Genomic DNA, 19,746 nt, shown 5'->3' with positions numbered 1-19,746 from the left:
CAAAAGTACATCAATCTTGAGCGTTCGGTATTAATCTGAAATTCTTAAGTTTGGATCTTAAATGGTCGGTTTTGATGTATTTGATATAATAAGCGTTCGGTTTTGAGTTGGTAGTCTCAACTGGTGATTCTAAGCGTTCGGTCTTAAATTGATAGGCTTCAATCTTGAGCTTTCAGTCTTCGTGAAACAGTGATCGTAGGCGTTCGGCTTTCAATTGATATTCTCAGAAAGTGCTATTTAGCGTTCGGTCTTGGTTCTGTATTAGAAATTATAAGCGTTCGAATTTATTGAGGTATTCTCAGATTTAGCTTGTGAGCGTTCGGTCCTAATTTCGATTCTTAGGTTTGAATCTTAAATCGTTCGGTGTTGATGTATTAGTGATTGTAGGTGTTCGCCCTTAAATTGAAATCTTAGGTTTGAATCTTAATCGTTCGGTCATGGTGAACTAGTGATTATAAGCGTTCGTCCTAAATTGGTATTCTCAGGAAGTGATCTTGAGCGTTCGGTTTTAATTTGATAGTCTTAAGTTTGAATCTTGAGCGTTCGGTATTATTATGTGATCAGTGATTGATAGCGTTCGACCTGGATCAGGTATTCTGAGGTTTAGATTGTAAACGTTCGGCCTTGGTGTATCAGTGATTTTTAGCCTTCGATCTTGATCCGATAGTCACAGGCTTCAATCTAATGTGTTCAGTCATATTATGTGTTAGTGAACGTTCGGTCGTGTTAGTGTTTGCAATTAGTGATCGTCCGTAGTGGGCGTCCAATCTTGGTGATGTTTTCTGGTTGGTGATCGTTCATATGGAACGGTCGTTCTTGATGACGTTTGTAGTACACGCCTTAGGCAGCGTTCGGTCTTCATGATGTTTGATCTTTGAGCGCTCGTCCAGCAGTGATGAATTCAGTATGGTGTTCAATGGTTTAGCGTTCGGCCTAAGTACTTAATCTCATGACGTTCGGCCAAATAGTTTGCAATTTAATATGGTACTCGGTTTTAGCGTTCGGCCTGATAGTGTAGGATCTGATAGCGTCCGTCCAACAGTGTTGACATCCGTTTTTTCCTTAAACGGATGTTGACATCCGTTTTTTCCTTAAACGGATGTTGACATCCGTTGAAGGATGTCACCTCTGTTTAAAGCTTACGTTTTTTATTTTAGGGTTTTATTTGAAGGTTTATTCGAATACGCACCTTGAGGAAGTAACACATGCACTGCACCACTCCACACATTGCACCACGATAGCGACACTGCACCACGAGCTGCACCACGAGAGGGAGACTGCTTGACAATTCTTTCCACCACCATCAACCTTTACAACTTGTAGTATCTCACATTGACAAAAGAAAGAGAGGAAGAAATATAATGTTAAAATAAAAGAAAAACATTTTACTCATATACGAAGGACTGGAATAAGTTATTAGTGGAATAGGTTGTGAATGAGTAAAATTAAAAAATAACCCTAAAACAAAATTTTACTTAGGATCAAAATAGTAAATGGGAGGTGGAGGGAGAAAGGTGTGGTGATGGAAGGAGCAACACCCGTAAAACTAAGAAAAATTAACAATATGTAAAGATAAATATCCATCTACTTAATTAAAAGTGACAAATGTTTAAACTTCACGTGATATATTTGAAAAAAATTTCAGAGCTCATAAGAAAAAACAAAATTGCAACCATAATTTATAGTTTTAAAATTGAAAAGAAAAATAAAGGAAAAAACTAAAAAAAAGAACACATGAGAAAAAAATTGAAAAAAAAGAAGAAAAGCTATAACTCTAACGATTTTAAAAATCATCCATATTTAAATACCATCACTATATTAATACAAAATCAAATTATAATAAAGAGAAGATACTTAAAGATTCACATATAAATACTAATAACTTTCTAATGTAAAATAGTGAGTTAATCATAATAAATAAACAAAATTGATTTTGCTATAATTTGTTAAATACAGTTTGATGAATTAGTTAAGATATAGATGATACATATAAAGAATTTAAAAGTATGTGTTTTGGGTAAGGATTGAGATTCCTTACTCAAAACATTTAAAGTTGTTTTCGAGATAAGATGGACTCTCTGCTATTATTCAAGTTGTGTTATTCGTTCTTTTTTCTCTTTCTCAAAACCTTATGGGAGAATACCTGCAAAAGATACTTCGATACTTAAATCAACGACTGTGCATGATCATATTTAATAAAAAGTACATTCAAAATTGACATGATTTTCCGGTAAAACATATATTAAAAGAGCTTAATCTTATACCTCAGTTGTTACTAATAAATGTAATTCTCAATCCATTGTAACAGTCTCAACCAGTATTAAGATTGATTAAGATTTATTAATTATTTGTTTGACGGGTGGATTCACCTTGCATGTATCATACCCTACCCTATGTGTAAAAAGATAAATGCAATATAGAAATAAAAAATAAAAAATGAAAATGTAGTTTGTTTTAGCTTGGGAATTAAGAGGAGAATGGAAAAGAGTTGAAGAGAGGGAATTAAATATTGTGGTAAAGAGTCATTTTCATAAAGAGGATATAGTAATAATATTTATTGAGAAGATGGCAGAAGCACCATGATTCAGTGATTCCTCATTTCCTTTCTACTATACTTGGACTACAACTGGAACTATAGTTGAGTGAACCATGTCGAAGTTGCAGACCTTCTTATAAAAACCCACACTCATTCATATCACACTCACAACACATCTTTCTTTTCTTTTCACCAATGGACTCCTCGTCGTTTTCGAGCTTCCGCGCCTACCTCCGCGCCCTCTCTCACACCCCCACGCGCCTTTCACGACGCGCCCTCTCCGTCTCCACCTCCTACGACGAGATGAGCCACGTCCGCGCCCGCTCCGGCACCACCATGCGGAAGACCCTCCGCTGGTACGACCTCGTCTCCCTTGGCATCGGCGGAATGGTCGGCGCCGGTGTCTTCGTCACCACCGGCCGCGCCACCCGCCTCTACGCTGGCCCCGCCGTTCTCCTCTCCTACGCCATTGCCGGCCTCTGCGCCCTCCTCTCCGCCTTCTGCTACACCGAGTTTGCCGTCGACATGCCCGTCGCCGGCGGAGCCTTCAGCTATCTCCGGGTCACCTTCGGTTCGGCTTCTCACTGCCCCATAAATTATTACACACTCCGAAACACGCGACGCGTTATTATTAATATTAATATTTTCTCACTAATTAAAAAATATAAATATAAAATTATGTACAAAGACCAGTGGTTCTGAACCTATAATATATTTTTTTTGTTTCTACATCTCGACATTTTCTTTCTCACCTACCACAACGTCGTCCTTTATCGCAGGTGAATTCGCAGCTTTTATGACCGGCGCGAATCTCGTGGTGGACTACGTGCTTTCCAATGCCGCCGTCGCCCGAGGCTTCACGGGCTACCTCGGCACCGCAATCGGAATCTCCTCCTCAAAATGGCGGCTCACGGTGCCGTCTTTTCCGCACGGCTTCAACGAAATAGACGTCGTCGCTGTCGCCGTTGTTTTGCTCATTACTCTCGTCATCTGCTACAGGTTCATAGTTCCCGCATTAATGAAGCTCTGTTTCCAGTCTCGAATCTATATTATTGTTATTATCATCGTTAACCTTTGATTTTGTTGTGTTTTAGCACGAGAGAGAGTTCGGTGATGAACATGATTCTCACGGCGCTGCACATATTGTTCATAGCGTTCGTGATAATGGTAGGATTCTGGAGAGGGAGTTGGCAGAATTTCACCGAACCCGCTAACCCGGAAAACCCCGGCGGATTCTTTCCGCATGGCGCTGCCGGCGTTTTCAAAGGTGCCGCCGCTGTTTACTTGAGTTACATCGGCTACGACGCCGTTTCGACCATGGCAGAGGAAGTGAAGGATCCCGTGAGGGATATTCCGGTTGGAGTGTCCGGTTCCGTCGTTATCGTCACCGTTCTCTACTGTCTCATGGCCGCATCGATGACCAAACTTCTCCCTTACGATATGGTGAGTTTAATTCCTGCTCTATTTTTGTTTTTTTTCAGCTTCAGAAACATAAATAAATAAATAAATACAGGCATTCATTTACAAGAATACAAGAATTTTCCATAAAATCTAATGTCAAATCAGCCAATTGGTATGGCAGACAAAAATCGTAGGTCAATATAGAAGTGTCTCTAGCTTTTTTAAAAATTAATTTTATATTGTTCAATGAAAGAGATATATTAGAACTAGTTTTAACTTTTTGGAGATGGAAAGTTTGTTTAGCTAGTTAATCGTGGTTAATAGTTACCTAACAAGCACGTAATTTAACTGATATGAATAATGGACGTGTTTTTGTGATTAAAAATGATTGTCGTGAGGAATGGATGTGATGATACGAAATTATCTGATGAGTTGGGTGCACGCAGATCGATGCAGAAGCGCCGTTTTCGGCGGCGTTCAGTGGGAAATCGGACGGTTGGGGATGGGTGTCTCGAGTAATCGGGGTGGGGGCCAGTTTTGGGATACTGACGTCGCTGTTGGTGGCGATGCTGGGTCAGGCTCGTTACATGTGCGTCATCGGTCGCTCTAATGTGGTCCCCTCATGGTTCGCCAGGGTCCACCCAAGGACCTCCACCCCTGTCAACGCCTCCGCTTTCCTAGGTATTTATTTACTTCGTCTCCGCTTATAATTATCGTATAAATCCTTTCATATACCTCTCTACATCTTGTTCTTGTTTATTTGTTAGGTGTTTTCTTAATATCTATCCGCAGCCGTGTTGTTTGTTGTTTCGCTTGCCACTTGGTAATGTTTGTTATGTGTGTGGCCTGTGTGTGAGTTATTCTATGGGTTTTGATTGTGTGATTTCAGAAAGAGGGGGAGAGGGACCCACTTTCAACGACATTGTCGTTGGCTGGGTTGTGATCGAGGAAGTTCTGTAATGATAGAAGTGTTTTTTCCCTCACTGATGTAATGTAAATGGGTATAGTGATTCTTGACGCATTGTTGCGTTGACAATGAAGGGGATAGAGTTGAGCGTTATCTATATCTCTAACTATTTTGCTCTATTCCATTGAAGTGGGGGGATTTTTTTTATGATCAATTAATGATTGCGTGTCATTAAGAGTGGTTCTTAACAAAATCCCTACAAAACGAATGAAGAAAATTGGTGGACAGGTTTTCATTTGATGTCTAGAAGAAATCCAAACACAAACACACATTTGAATGTCTCTTCGAACCTACTTAATTGATAGGCGTTGGTGGTGTTGTGCGATTCTTTGCATTTTGGTCAATAGAAGTCAATGGTGTGCCCAACAGTTGTGTAAATTGCACCCTGGGAAATACTCAGTAACACTTGCGAAAGAAAATTGGCACAGGAGACGTGTCAGATGTATCGCTTCACATAGATAATTGTGAAAAGAACGCCCATAGTTTTCGCTTTTGTATGATTATTTTTATTTGAAAGTGAAAGTGGGTAACGTACTCAAAAACAGTGCCAGTTAGAAAAGATTTTCCCATATGGGTGTCACATGTTCTCAAGCGTTTTGAGCCTATAACGTGGTTTCCCATATTTTGTATAGTAATATCTGGTCCCCCCGTATGGTCTGTGTGCCTATCCCGTCCTTTACAGGGACTAGCTTGAAATCACGCGTTCGATGAACAGTATCTTCAGTGGATATGGATGGAAGGACTATGACAACTGTGTCTTTTGCTGTTTTGCTGTGTGGCTTAGAATGGGAAGATGTGAATCACTCACTCATGTAAAATAATAGGCTTCTGTATGTGACTCCCATTAGAAGAATAATAAAGCATTTCGCATGGAAGATATTGGTGGTTTCTATTGATTCGACCACCACTATTGGATGAGTAATATATTCCCTCTTGATTGGAATCATTGACTGATCATGACCTTAGCTCTTTATGTAGCGAGTTAAAGTTAGCCTTAATGATGGATTGTTTGATTTCCTTGATATTATGCTTTGTGGTGCGTTTTGACTTCTCACTATCTCTTATCCAAAATTCCTTTTCCTCTCCCAGTAGGCTATTTGAGTGGTAGCATGTGAACTTGTGCATTTCTAGTCTGAAATTTATTATTTATTTATTTTTGTCTGATGTCCGAACAATATTTCCATTTCAGGGATCTTCACAGCGGCAATCGCCCTTTTCGCTGATCTTGATGTCCTGCTGGATCTGGTGTCAATTGGCACCCTGTTTGTGTTTTACATGGTGGCAAATGCCGTGATCTACAGACGTTATGTGGCAGCGGGGACAAGCAATCCATGGCCTACATTGTCCTTTCTGTGCTCGTTTTCCTTTACCGCAATGATGTTCACCCTTATTTGGAAATTTGTACCAACGGGAGGAGCGAAGGCAGGGATGCTGAGTGTCTCTGGTATTATTGCGATTGCAATATTACAACTTTTCCATTGCATGGTCCCTCAAGTTCGAAAGCCAGAATTCTGGGGTGTCCCATTCATGCCGTGGATACCCTCCATATCTATCTTTCTCAATGTGTTTCTGTTGGGATCCCTGGATGGGCCATCCTATGTTCGTTTTGGCTTCTTTTCGGCTGTTGCGGTGCTTTTTTATGTCTTTTACAGTGTCCATGCTAGCTTCGATGCTGAAGGAGATGGTTCTTTGACTGCAAAAAATGGAGAAATCCACGTGGACTCCAAGGGAACTGAGGACCTAAGTTTCAAAGTATAGTTATATATTTATCATGTGTTTTTTGTATTTTGAAGTGAGGATGATCACTTCAACCTTTTTGGATGGTTGAGGAACAAAGATGTGGGGATTACATATTAAATCTATTAGAATTTTAGAATAGGTTGCAACTTATGTAGTAGAAGTGGTCAATTGTATAGTTACAATGCCTTAGGTTGTCATCCCTTTTTGTAAATTCTCTCAGACTTCTATCCCCAAAATGCAAATGGATTAAAAAACTCCATTTATCAATCGCATTTTCTTACTACATCTATATGTTTCTCTCCTCCTTTCATCATATACACAAACTAGGGCTCTAAATATATGGAGGCAGAAGTAGATATCTAACTATTAGCCAAATGTTAATAAATGTGTTCAACCCATAAACTAAAGTCTATTGAAAAATTATAAAATTTTGGAGCCTTTCCTTTATGATCATTCACTTTTTAGATTTTGAGTTTTAATAAATTTTAACTTATAATAAAAATATATTAAGAAAATTATTGCCTTTTCTTTAAATATTATTCCTTTGTTATGGCATTAACTACAATTTCATATATACATATATATATATATATATATATATATATATATATATATATAGGGTTTGCTAGTTCTTTTTTCAGTTGGTGCATTTTAATAAAGTGTACTGAATTTTAGTAGACAAAAATACTCTTATATATATTACGAATTCTAAGTTTTAAGGTGTATTTCAATAATTTTTTCATCTTTCATCTTTCTCACTCTAACATTCTCTCTGTCATCCCTATAGTAGTTCCAACTGAAAATATCAGAAACACCCACATAACCATAATCCACCCTTTTCACTTATCAATTTGTTTCTCTCTCATCTCCATCCTCTCTCTCACCCACACACAACAATCTATGACACCGCAATTTATTATTCTTGCTCTGAAGTTGATGTTGATTTTTGATTGGAGGACTATGTTATAACCCATAATAGTTGCAAACCATTTAGTTTCTTAATACCAATTTTGATAAAATCATAGAAATGAAAGGAGTAGAAGTTAAACAGTTTAAATTCCAATTTGAAATTCAGTTCGTTTTGTTTTTCTTAATTTCACAACTGTGGCAAATGATAAACCAAAATGACAATATCATATTTATTATGATAATATCATATTTATATTGACCAAACAAGTTGGAGATGTGAATTGTTTAAAATAAACTTACATGATGTGATTCTTTGGAAAATATCTTTCTAGTCCAACTAAGACATAACATGTTCATTATGACTAGTTTACTAATTTATGATTGATTTTTAATTAGTTGGTATATCAATGCAGTTCTTCTTGGAAACTATTTTATATTTTGCAATTTGCTCAAATATAAAAGATGTGTAATTTGTTATAATATTTTTATTCTTTTTACAAAAATGAAATGAAAACATGCTTATCAATATGAAACATTCGAAAGGAAACGAGCAATGGTCTCTTTTCTGAATAAGGGGACAAAGTCAACAACAACAATTTTCTCTATTCATAACTCTCTTCAATAATTTGTTCATGTTAAATCATTTAGTACGATGTGTTTTGACGTTGGTTATATGCAGATGGTGAAAAATATATTTCGAAATATTGTTTTCAGCGGAAAATATGTTTTTAGAATGATTTTTAAGAGCTGATTTCAGAAATCTATTTTCTGGACAATAACTTACTCCTTCCGGAATTCCCTTTCCACATAAGGATTTTTCTCTTTTTGAAAAATATTTTGGGATAACTTAATAGTGAAAATATCAAATCTCCATACGATATAACACAACTCTAATAAAAAATCAACATCAACATCATAAATTATTTTGTTATTAAAGTGTAAAACAAATGAACGAACATAGCAAAAACAAGAAATTGCGGTGTCGCGGGTTATTGTGTGGGTGAGAGAGAAACAAATTGGATAAGTGAGAAATGTTGATTAGGGTTAGGTGAATGTTTATGATTTTTTCAATTGAGGCTACTATAGGAATGACAGAGAGAATGTTAGAGTGAGTCAGTGTTTAGATGTTTCTTGTTTTGTTTTTTTAGTTTTGAAAATGAAAATTATTGAAATACCCTTAACCTTAGAATTTAGAATCCATAATATATGAGAGTATTTTTGTCTTTTAAAATCCGATATATTTTACTAAAATGTACCAACTTAAAAAAGAGTTTACTTATGTTAAATATTTATATATATATATATATATATTATAAAATACCGTTGACAACGTTAACATCATTTAGTAGAAGCTACATTGAAAAAGTCATGTAGTAGAAGCTACATTGTAAAAGAACACTCATGAAAGCGTTGTTAAAATGTCAGTCAGAGAATTTTATAAAATAATAAATTAGTTTAATATTCATAATTCTATATTTCTTGATTTATGTGTATAAAATTTAAGCAACCAAATAATAGGATCAAACGGAGCATGGTAGATTAAAAGAGAAAAATAAGTAATAAATAATATGATAGGATAAAAAGAGAAAAAAGATAAATTTAATAAATAAATTTTATAAAATAAGGGAATAATTTCTGCATTTTCTTTTACACTTTTGTCTGTTCAAAATCTATAAACATTCAATATTTGAATGGATGGGAAAATGAAAAATATAAAAAGTAAAGAAAAAAAAATATAAGTAAAATTGTTTAAATTGAGAATAATGAACTGAAGATGAGAACAAGCTAAATTTATTTATTTGTAATTAATACTTTTATTTATTTATTTATTTATTTTAATAATATTGTTTTATTATAATAAAAAATGTAATTATTAATTACATGATTAATCATGTTTTCATATATAAAATTATATTAATTATACTTTTAAATGTTTTGTTAATATTTAGACATAATAACTCGCGCATTTTTTTTATCAATTTATGAAAAGAATGGTATTTTTTTTTAAGAAATTTTGTTTTTTGGTTCTACATATCTCCGTGCTGAAATTGAAACAGTAGAAGGAAAAAACACTCTATATGTGAACCCTACCCTATCAATTCTCAGGTTTGTAACAGCTAAAAACAAGTTGCTGTTTAATATCGTCTTTAAATTAAAATAAAATTTTAAAAATAAAAATTATATATAGTTATAAATATAATTATAAATAAAATAAATATTAATTATTAAAATAAAAATATTATGAATAATATTGTATAAATATTTTTTTATTAGGAGTAATTATTTAAATTTGAAAAAGTGATTGATAAAAAAATAAATAATTATTTGAATTAAGAAAAATAGTTATTAGAATGATAAAATTGAAAAATAATTTTTTTACTGTAAATTATTATTTAAATATAAAAGATAATAATTAAAAGAATAAAATTAAAAAAACAAAATAAGACACAAAAGAATATCCTCTTTATAGTTATAGATTTGCGAGGATAACTAACTATGTGAATATATTTTTTCATCAGAGAGAAAAAAGAGATAAATACTTTTAAAATGATTAAGTCATAATTTAGTATTAAAATCTCTCAAAGATTATATTAAAAGAATCTTTCCAGGATAATTTTTTTCTTCTAAAGTAATTCAATTATATAAGTAGTCCTTTAAACTAAATATAGAATTTAGGAATTTATTTTTCAGCTTATTATATTTTATTAAAATTTAAAGATGACTTTTAAACATTTTTTAACACTCGAGGACCTATTTTTTTACGATATCTAATATTTGAAAGAATATTTAAATAACTTATTTATTTTAAATCTCAAGACAGATGAAAAAGAGAAAAATAAAAGGTTTAATAGCCAATTTAGTCCTCACTTTGGTTGAAAAATCTCAATTTAGTCCCTCGTTATAAAAGTGTTTTACATTAGTCCTAACTTTTAAAATAGTGGGTCAGATTGGTCCCTTTCGTTAAATATAAGTTAACAAAATTAATGGATGATGATGTGTTAGATTGGTCCCTCGTTAGCTTTAAGTTGTGTCATATCATCATCCATTAATTTTGTTAACTTATATTTGACAGAAAGGACCAATCTGACCCACTATTTTAAAAGTTAGGACTAATTCAAAACACTTTTATAACGAGGGACTAAATTGAGATTTTTCAACTGGACTAAATATGCTATTAAACCAAAATAAAATGTGTCAAGTACTACAGTAAACGGGAAACCAAAGAAGACAAATTTAAGCAAAGCCTAATTAAATATGACTTAATTTCTTCAGTTTCTAAACCATTTCTTCATCTCTCTCAAAATTATCAATTATTGTAAAAATAATTAGCTTACTTTGTTTTCCCCCATTAACAATTGTGTAAATTTCATTAAAATTAAAAAAATTACTTTACTCTTTAAAATTAAATTTAGAGTTAAATATGTTTTTAGTCCCTAAATTATTGGTCGTTTCTGGTTTTCGTCCCTCTTTCAAAAATAAGGTACAATTTGATCCTCATTTTTTTCAAAATTTTGGTTTTAGTCATCAAAAACTAACACCGTTAAAAATGTGGTAGTTTTCGAGGACTAAAACCAAAGTTTCGAGGACTAAAACTAGAGTTTTGAAAAGAATGAGAACCAAATTGTACCTTATTTTGAAAGAGGAAAGAAAACCAGAAACGGCCAATAGTTTAGAGACTAAAAACATATTTAACCCTTAAATTAAGATTAAATAAATGATATTTGTTTTCAGATTAGAAAATATTTTGAGTAGTGTATTAGTATTATACTTCTTATTTTTGCTATGTATGATTACTTTTGAGAATAACTGTGATTTGTAAGATTATTTGGAAGCTAACTCTATGCAATGACAATTAATGGGTCTATTTCAGAGGGAAAAGGGCAATTAATATGACACAAAGTCGACTTGATGCCACTCTGAAAAGAAGATCATGAAGAGGGTTTATAATGCTGCTATGTAATAATTGGTGTTGATTCATTCATAATCAACATAAACATTGGAATTAATTAAAAAAACAAGAAGAATCCGAGGATTAATTTTCTGTAATTGTAATTTGATAAAGAAGAATATATATGATTAAGCAAAGTATGTTCATCTTGTGCTGTCACATCTTGTTGGCCATACCAAGCATTAGTAAATCCAACTTTCTTGTTAGATGCATGGTAGATTTTGCATCTTTGGTTAAAGTTTTTTCTTTCCATTTCTTTAAATTATAAAAAACGACATAATATTACTCTTGGATAAGCTCCTCACTCTTTAGTTTTATTACTTTTTCGTTCGTCTATTTCGTTTTTTTTTCATTAATGTTACATCTCCTTAAATTTATTAAATTATAAGTAATTTAAAATATTTTTATTTACAAATATAAATCAAATTAATTAGGTCAGATAGGAAACTTGGCTAAAATTTTGTTCATGTTAAAAGAACTATATTTTCCACATTATTTTTGTAAGAATATAAAAATATGTTATTTTAGAAGTATCGTATAACTAGGGTCAACTACATTAAGTAATTAGAGTCAATTACTGGTACAAATCTTACTTTAAAATAGTTTTGTAATGTTAAATTAATATAATTTTTTAATAAATGTTTATATATATAATTACTTATCTTGTTGTATTAGATTATTTATTAATATTTAATCTCACACTCAAAATATGTATACATATTTTTAGTAGGAAAGGAGTATTCAAAATTCAAGTATGTATACATATTTTTAGTAGGAAAGGAGTATTCAAAATTCAAGTGTAAGTCTAAGTCTGACATTAGATAGAAATAAAAAAGTAGAATATTGTATAAAGATGAATTTATGTAATTGGACTCAGATCTCGTTAATCATGTGTCTCTTAGGTTAACCTTTATCAATATTGTGTCTCTTGAGTTAACCTTCATCGATAGATCCAACAGAGCGATGAAAGTCTGACCTGAACCAATATAAAATCAATTTTTTATCAACATAATTAATGACTTTTTGTGATAAAGTGAGTGTATTAGATACTTGAGCTTATGGTTGTTAAGAAAGATGAGAGGAGGAGTGAGCGTGAGGAAGGAGCAGCTGAAAACGAATGCGACGAAGGTAGGCAATAGAAGTAGCTGAAAGTATAAAAGAATGGAACTGAAAAACAAAAGAAACCAAAAGTATACACCAAATCCTGTTTTGGACACATTTGTTGTATTTTTGAACTTTCTGCTTTCCTAATCATAAGTGACTTATTTTTCAACTAAAGAAAAGGAGTCGGAAGTTGAATGAGGGATGAATATCATTAACAAGATGATCCATTGGCTCCTGCAGCATGCACCATCAATTTAATTAATTACCGCCATATATAGTGTTTCTTCTTCAAAATCCATTCTTGCAAGAGAAGCAATAAACCAGTAAACAAGAGGTATAACAGTTGAATTAAAAATAGTAATGCAGAAAAAGCGTAGCAGAAATCTACCTAAATCATCACACCCACGCCTTATCTAGCTTTCCTGGTTGGGTCGGATGATAGTGCTCTCTCTAATTGACAAAATAAGCATATGGACAAAGCATCATGGGCCAATATGTTGCCACCATGTTTTTCTTTTCTCTCCTAATTCAACCATCTTTGTCTCATCCACTTTTCATTTTCCTCTATGTTGCCCTCTCCCTTTTTATTCTTCTTTTCCTCCTAATTACTTTCCACGGTCCCATCTATATATGTGTCTTGGCCGGTGCATCTTTTTTTTTATTTTTTTTATTTTCATCCTTCGTTAATTCATCTCTGCTGTTCCATCCCAGTGTAACTTGGACCAACAAAGTTGAAAAAGATTCAAATGAAAATTACATCAAAAGAATAGAGGACAATTCTAATACCCAAACACTATATAATCCACATCAATATTCCATTCATGTTGCATGCAATTGGAAGAGAGGAAGCAACTTTTTATCTGATGTGAATACTACTAACTCAAAGCTGGTGTTGTATCGTATGTTGAAAGATTTTTCAATCCGACTTTAATCAAACAGTAAAACCTTTTTCTTGTAAAGTGATATGTATAAGAGGACTCAATGTTTCTCATCATTCTTTGTGGAGTATCTTTAGTGTGTGTTGTATGAGATAAGATCGATGCTTATATTTAGGTTTAACAGTGGTGGAAGAAGTGAAAATGAAAGCAGTCAACAAGGGACATGGATTATTCTCAATCTTCCACTACTTGGATTCTAATTTGTAATGTCAAAAGGACAAAGTTCAACGCCGAAAGTCAGTTTCGTAATCAACATATGAAAAGCAGACATTGTATTTTATAATGTCATCGAATATCCTATATTGTCCATGTAACAGCACTCACTTTATTACCTCACTGTTTTTGTATGTTTACCTTTCACATTCTACTTAACGTAATGTGTCGACTTCAACTGATTTGATTTCAACAGTTCCATTTTCTCTTGATTCCCCTTATTCTCTCAGCTACTTGTAATTTTTCAAGTCCTTTTCTTTCTTTATTGCAAAAGATTTCTCTTTTCTTTCTGCCCTCATGCAACATGTGAAGACAAAGTTGTCAAGTAGTACGACCAGATCATCAAAAGATCTTATCGGAAAACCAATCAGGGAATTAACTCACTCTACATGTATATATATATATATTCATTTCTCAGCTCAACTTGCACCCCATATATCTCTACTGCTTCTTTTTCGTTTCTGTAAAGTACATCCGAAAAAGAAGTATATATAGAAAAAGTGATGTTATTGTTGTTGTTGTTATGATGGGTTGGTATCTGGTATTTGTTTTGTTTCTATGGTTGAGCTTTTAGTTAGTTAAGATATGGTAGATGAAATGAAAAGACTGTCTGAATCGAATTGAAAGCAAGATGTGATGATGAGTGTGAGAATTGAAGTAGTGTCAGTGAGAGATGGGTTGGTTCAGTTGTCTACTCTGTGAGGTCCACACACCACACTCCATTTTCATTTTCTGCATCTTATTTTTTTCTCTTTTTCCTGTTTTCGTTTGTCACTTTCTTAACAAATTATCAAGCTATCGTGTCGTATATCCATGGAGATCAATCAGTGCATAAAATATGTCAATCATTTGACAACCTTAGTATTTAAATATTTTTCTTCTTCTTAATTAATCGAATACAACAAATGGAGAATGTCAATGATGAGGTGTGATCAAATGTCTCTTGGGTACATCCCTGTTTTAGAATACACTTTTCGTTTCTTTTCTTTCCCTATAGTTTATGGATGTAACACCAACAATGTCAATAAAGAACAGAATATCTCAATTCAGTTTAGCCGCCATATTATTACTGATATGGAAAAACAGGACCAAACTGATCAGTGGATATATATTCTTTTGGGCTTTAGGAATTGATCCACATAAAAGTTTAAATCATGTTTCAAATGTGGACCTAACTTTTTTAGTTGGAGATCACTTTAATAAGGGCCCAAACCAACTATAGGACATAAAAGGAGCAGCTATTTCTAAGTTCTTTTTCTCTCTTTTCACCCTCTTAATTTTACAAAAATATAGTAAACTACCGTTTTATGTCACTTTTTTAATCGTTGCCCCTTGTCTGTTAAAAATATTTTTTTGTTGATGGTAGTAGTGCTAATAGAAACATGTTTTTATTATGTATTGGATTTAATCTTCATCAATATATACATTATTAGTTCGTGTATAAATTGCCTGCGGGATGTTACAAAACTTAAACATGTTGAACATAAAAATTATACTGAAATTAGTTATTAATTAATTGAATATACATATATATATATATATATATATATATATATATATATATATATATATATATATATATATATATATATATATATCAGATTTTAGTAGACAAAAATACCCTCATATATTATGGACTCTAAGTTTTAAAAGAAATCTCAAACCCTTAATCATCTTTCTCATTTCTCTCAACCATTTCTTTTTTATGTCTCTCACCCCAACCTTTTCTTTGTCATCTCTCTTCAACTGGAAAAATCATAAGCACTCGCTTAATCCTAATCTACCTTCCTCACTTATCCAATTTGTTTCTCTCTCATCTTCTTACTCTCTCTTACCCACACACACTAATCCGCGACACCACAATTTGTTATTTTTGTTCTGTTTGTTCATTTGTTTTCCACTTTAATAAGAAAATAATTTTATTTTGTTATTAGAGTGAAAAACAAATAAACGCAAGAAGAACAAATTGCGCAGGTTGCTTTTAATAAGCAATTAAGATAAAAATGAATAATTCGAAAAATGATGAAAATTTCATTCCAATTTAATTGAATCTAGTACAAAAAAATAGTACAAAAAAAATACATAGATCTGGAACTATATTTTGTTTCAAATTGTCAGTATTGTAGTTTTTTTAAGTATTTTTTTATGATATTGTTGTCCGAACTAGAGTATGGATGACAAAGAAAAGGTTGAAGTGAGAGAGATAAAAAAGAAAGGATTGAAAAGAATGAGAAATGTGAGTAATATATATATATATATATATATATATATATATATATATATTTATTTATATATATACATATTATAGAATGTTTGTAATTACCAATATTTAATTGTATTATTTTAACATAATTTATCGGTCTAAAACATTGTAAACTATGCACTGATCAATAATCATTTAAGAAATAGAATTAACGGTAAGTTTATAACCCATAATAGTTTTTTATTTAACCAGTAAGGAAATTGATTAAAGAAACGAAATCTAATTCGCTTTTTAATGGGGTGAAAAATGTAAACATTTTGGAGAGGTGAATATGAATTTAGTCAGATAATACATTTTTTATATATTTTTATCACAATTTAAATTATTTATTGAAAATTTAGAATGAAATTTTTATATACTAAAATATTTACTTAATGTTACTATTCATTGTAGTAAAATTTATATTCTTGAAATACTTTTTTATTATGAGTTTGGCAGTATAGTAATTTTCAGACATTAGGTAGCAATAACAATATGATTAATGTTGGAGAAAAGCAGGTTAGGGTGTATTGGGCGTGGTTCTGCGGCTGTGGCGTCCATCTTTGGTACGGTGTACCTGTCTTCCCTTTCAATTTGTTGTTTCTCTCGGATACAGTCAAAGGTATGTAACTGAGCACTTATTTTCTGTTCTCTCACACCATCAATCATACCTTCTTCATTTCAATTGCTATTTACCGATTCAATTTTAGCCTTAATTAATGATTAAAGATGTGAAAGCTTTTGCATAAATTTGATTTTGACTATAATATGTTGCATTTAACCAAAACAATTGGGATAATCCATGTATGTGTGTATGTATTATTAAGATTAACTCCTTTTTTTAAACTAGATATGGCATTTTTCCTTTGTTTGTCATCCTTTCCATGAATCATGTTCTGGAATTGAAATAACTGATAAGATTGTTGATCGACCTGTATGAGATTTATGTGTTCATCAATGCTTCTATTTTGAATAATGTAGGCTATGTTTGGTTTTCAGTTGGAAGACCCTTGAGCTCAAAAAGCGATTTTCAGTATACTAGGTTCAACCTCAATTGTGTTTTGAAATTCAGTTTCAAATGGAAGAAAAGGGAGTTTTTTTTGCCTACTCAGATTGAAAAATGAGCATCTTCAACCGTAAGTTTACAATTTAAATCCAAACGACCACTTTTGTGAGATGAAGTTTGAACATGCTACCTCTTTTTTCACCCAATCTTCATATTCTTCAACTAAAATGCATTATCCTCTACTCTTTCCAAATAATGAGACATGCTCACTGTAATCACGAGGAACAATCAAATAAACTGGTTTGGCTTCTAAGGCAGGTTAGAAGATACTGAGAGCGTGTTACTTTTCTTTGATCTCTACAATGATATGAAAACGTTGAGAAGGTGTGAGAGATTTTGTGATTGTTATGGAATCCAGTTTAGGAAATTGTCAGTTATTTCTGAGGGCAAACCCAAGCCCTCAATGGTTGAAAATGTTGTTCATATGGAGCGTGTGTCAAATTTGCACTATCTTTTGCAGTTATGTGCAAAAACAAGATCATCCATGGGAGGAAGAGCATGCCATGCTCAGGTTATTCGTGTTGGCTGGGAAATTGATGTATTAACTTCAAATATGCTGATTAACATGTACTCTAAATGTTCTTTAGTTGATAGTGCACGCAAAAAATTCAATGAAATGTCAGTGAAAAGCTTAGTTTCATGGAATACCATGATTGGAGCACTTACCCAGAATGCCGAGGATCAGGAGGAAGCTCTAACTCTTTTAATTCAAATGCAAAGAGAAGGAACCCCATTCAATGAATTTACCATTTCCAGTGTTCTATGTAAGTGTGCCTTCAAATGTGCTATACTTGAGTGCATGCAGTTGCACGCTTTTTCAATTAAGGCTGCTATAGATTCAAATTGTTTTGTTGGAACTGCTTTACTCCATGTTTATGCTAAGTGCTCTTCAATAAAATATGCAAGTCAGATATTTGATAGTATGCCTGAAAGGAATGCTGTTACATGGAGTTCAATGATGGCTGGATATGTGCAGAATGGGTTTCATGAGGAGACTTTGTTACTTTTTCACAATGCTCGGTTGATGGGTTTAGAGCAGGACCCTTTTATGATATCATCAGCTGTTAGTGCTTGTGCAGGCCTGGCAACTTTGGTTGAAGGGAAGCAACTGCATGCCATTTCAAATAAGTATGGATCTGGGTCAAACATATACGTTTCTTCCTCCCTTATAGACATGTATGCCAAATGTGGCTGCATAAAGGAAGCATATCTTGTGTTTCAAGGTGTGATGGAGGTTTGGAGCATTGTTTTATGGAATGCAATGATTTCTGGGTTCGCCAGACATTCTCATGCACCCGAGGCTATGGTCTTATTCGAAAAAATGCAGCAAAAGGGCTTCTTTCCTGATGATGTGACATATGTAGCAGTACTAAATGCATGCAGTCATATGGGTTTACATGAAGAAGGACAGAAGTATTTTGATCTCATGGTCAGACAGCACAAACTTTCACCGAGTGTCCTTCACTACTCATGTATGGTTGATATTCTTGGTCGAGCAGGACTTGTTCACAAGGCTTATGAATTGATAGAAAGAATGCCATTTAATGCAACTTCTTCTATGTGGGGTTCACTTTTAGCCTCTTGTAGAGTTTATGGCAATATTGAACTTGCTGAGATTGCAGCCAAGCATCTCTTTGAAATGGAGCCTAATAATGCAGGAAACCACATCTTGCTAGCAAATATATACGCAGCTAATAAAAAGTGGGACGAAGTTGCAAGAGCAAGGAAGCTTCTTCGAGAGAGTGATCTGAAGAAGGAGAGGGGTACAAGTTGGATTGAAATTAAGAATAAAATTCATTCATTTACTGTTGGTGAGAGAAACCATCCACTAATCGATGAGATTTATGCCAAGTTGGATGATTTGGTGGTAGAGTTGAAGAAGCTAAATTACGAGGTGGACACCGATAATGACCTCCACGATGTGGAAGAGAGCAGGAAACAGATGCTTTTGAGGCACCACAGTGAGAAGCTTGCTATTACCTTTGGATTGATGTGTTTGCCTAGTGGTATACCAATTAGGATTATAAAAAACCTCAGAATTTGTGGTGATTGCCACATTTTTATGAAACTTATGTCCAAGTTTACTAGCAGGGAGATTATTGTTCGAGATACAAACCGTTTTCACCACTTTAGGGATGGATTCTGTTCCTGTCGAGAGTTTTGGTGAGGTTCTGATGTATATATATATATATTTCATTTTTTAACTCCAACTAGCACATTGATTGACATAGGGGGCAGGTGTGGTGATCAAATGACTTTGGCAATCTCCTATCCATGTTTAATATTACATAGGAACATTTTTTTTTCTGATGCAAATGATTGATTTTAGTTTGTCGTAAAGTATGAAGGAGATATATGTCTTTAAATCTGCGTTAGGCGCACACTGATTCACGTCAAATTTGATAAAGAACGCAGTAGTATTAGTTGTTTTGGTGCACCTCCAATTCATGATGCCACAGACTGGTGTTGTGAACAGAACATCTCCATTGGCAATATAGGCAAAGTTATTTATATAGTGGCTTGAAAGAAAATAACATTGGAGCAAATGATGTGCAGTTAGTTATGTTGGCAAGACTCAAGAATTTCTTAAAAGTAAATTACTAAGAGTTATGTAATATATTGAAAGAAGTGACCATCAAATAATGTTCTTTAAGGATACATTTTAATTATGGAATTTTATG

The 19,746-nt window shown here is 33.1% G+C and overlaps 2 protein-coding genes across 5 annotated transcripts; both read left to right on the top strand.

The window, feature by feature from the left end:
• The first annotated feature begins 2,531 nt into the window (after positions 1-2,531).
• LOC124827776 (cationic amino acid transporter 7, chloroplastic-like) lies at positions 2,532-6,937 on the top strand. Its single transcript, XM_047300903.2, has 5 exons — positions 2,532-3,107; positions 3,316-3,535; positions 3,631-3,979; positions 4,384-4,618; positions 6,094-6,937. The coding sequence occupies exons 1-5, from the start codon at positions 2,732-2,734 to the stop codon at positions 6,660-6,662; spliced, it is 1,749 nt and encodes a 582-aa protein (XP_047156859.2). The 5' UTR covers positions 2,532-2,731; the 3' UTR covers positions 6,663-6,937.
• A 9,550-nt stretch (positions 6,938-16,487) lies between these two features.
• LOC124827775 (Pentatricopeptide repeat (PPR) superfamily protein) lies at positions 16,488-19,405 on the top strand. 4 transcript variants are annotated; one of them, XM_088095956.1, is made up of 3 exons: positions 16,488-16,621; positions 16,999-17,135; positions 17,526-19,405. In XM_088095956.1, exon 3 carries the CDS (start codon positions 17,550-17,552, stop codon positions 19,230-19,232), a length of 1,683 nt encoding a protein of 560 aa, XP_087952082.1. In that variant the 5' UTR covers positions 16,488-16,621; positions 16,999-17,135; positions 17,526-17,549; the 3' UTR covers positions 19,233-19,405. The 4 variants fall into 4 exon arrangements, with proteins under 4 accessions (XP_087952082.1, XP_047156856.2, XP_087952083.1 ...); XM_088095957.1 differs by lacking the exon at positions 16,999-17,135 and having other exon boundaries at positions 16,495-16,621; positions 17,526-17,576; positions 17,653-19,405; XM_047300900.2 differs by having other exon boundaries at positions 16,999-19,405.
• The last annotated feature ends 341 nt before the right edge of the window (positions 19,406-19,746 follow it).

This window comes from Vigna umbellata, chromosome 8, assembly GCF_029865625.1.
Source record: "Vigna umbellata cultivar VRB3 chromosome 8, Vumbellata_1.0, whole genome shotgun sequence".
Classification (NCBI taxonomy): Eukaryota; Viridiplantae; Streptophyta; class Magnoliopsida; order Fabales; family Fabaceae; genus Vigna; species Vigna umbellata.
Note: the sequence above shows the minus strand (reverse complement) of the source record. Positions and strands in the feature narration are given on the sequence as shown.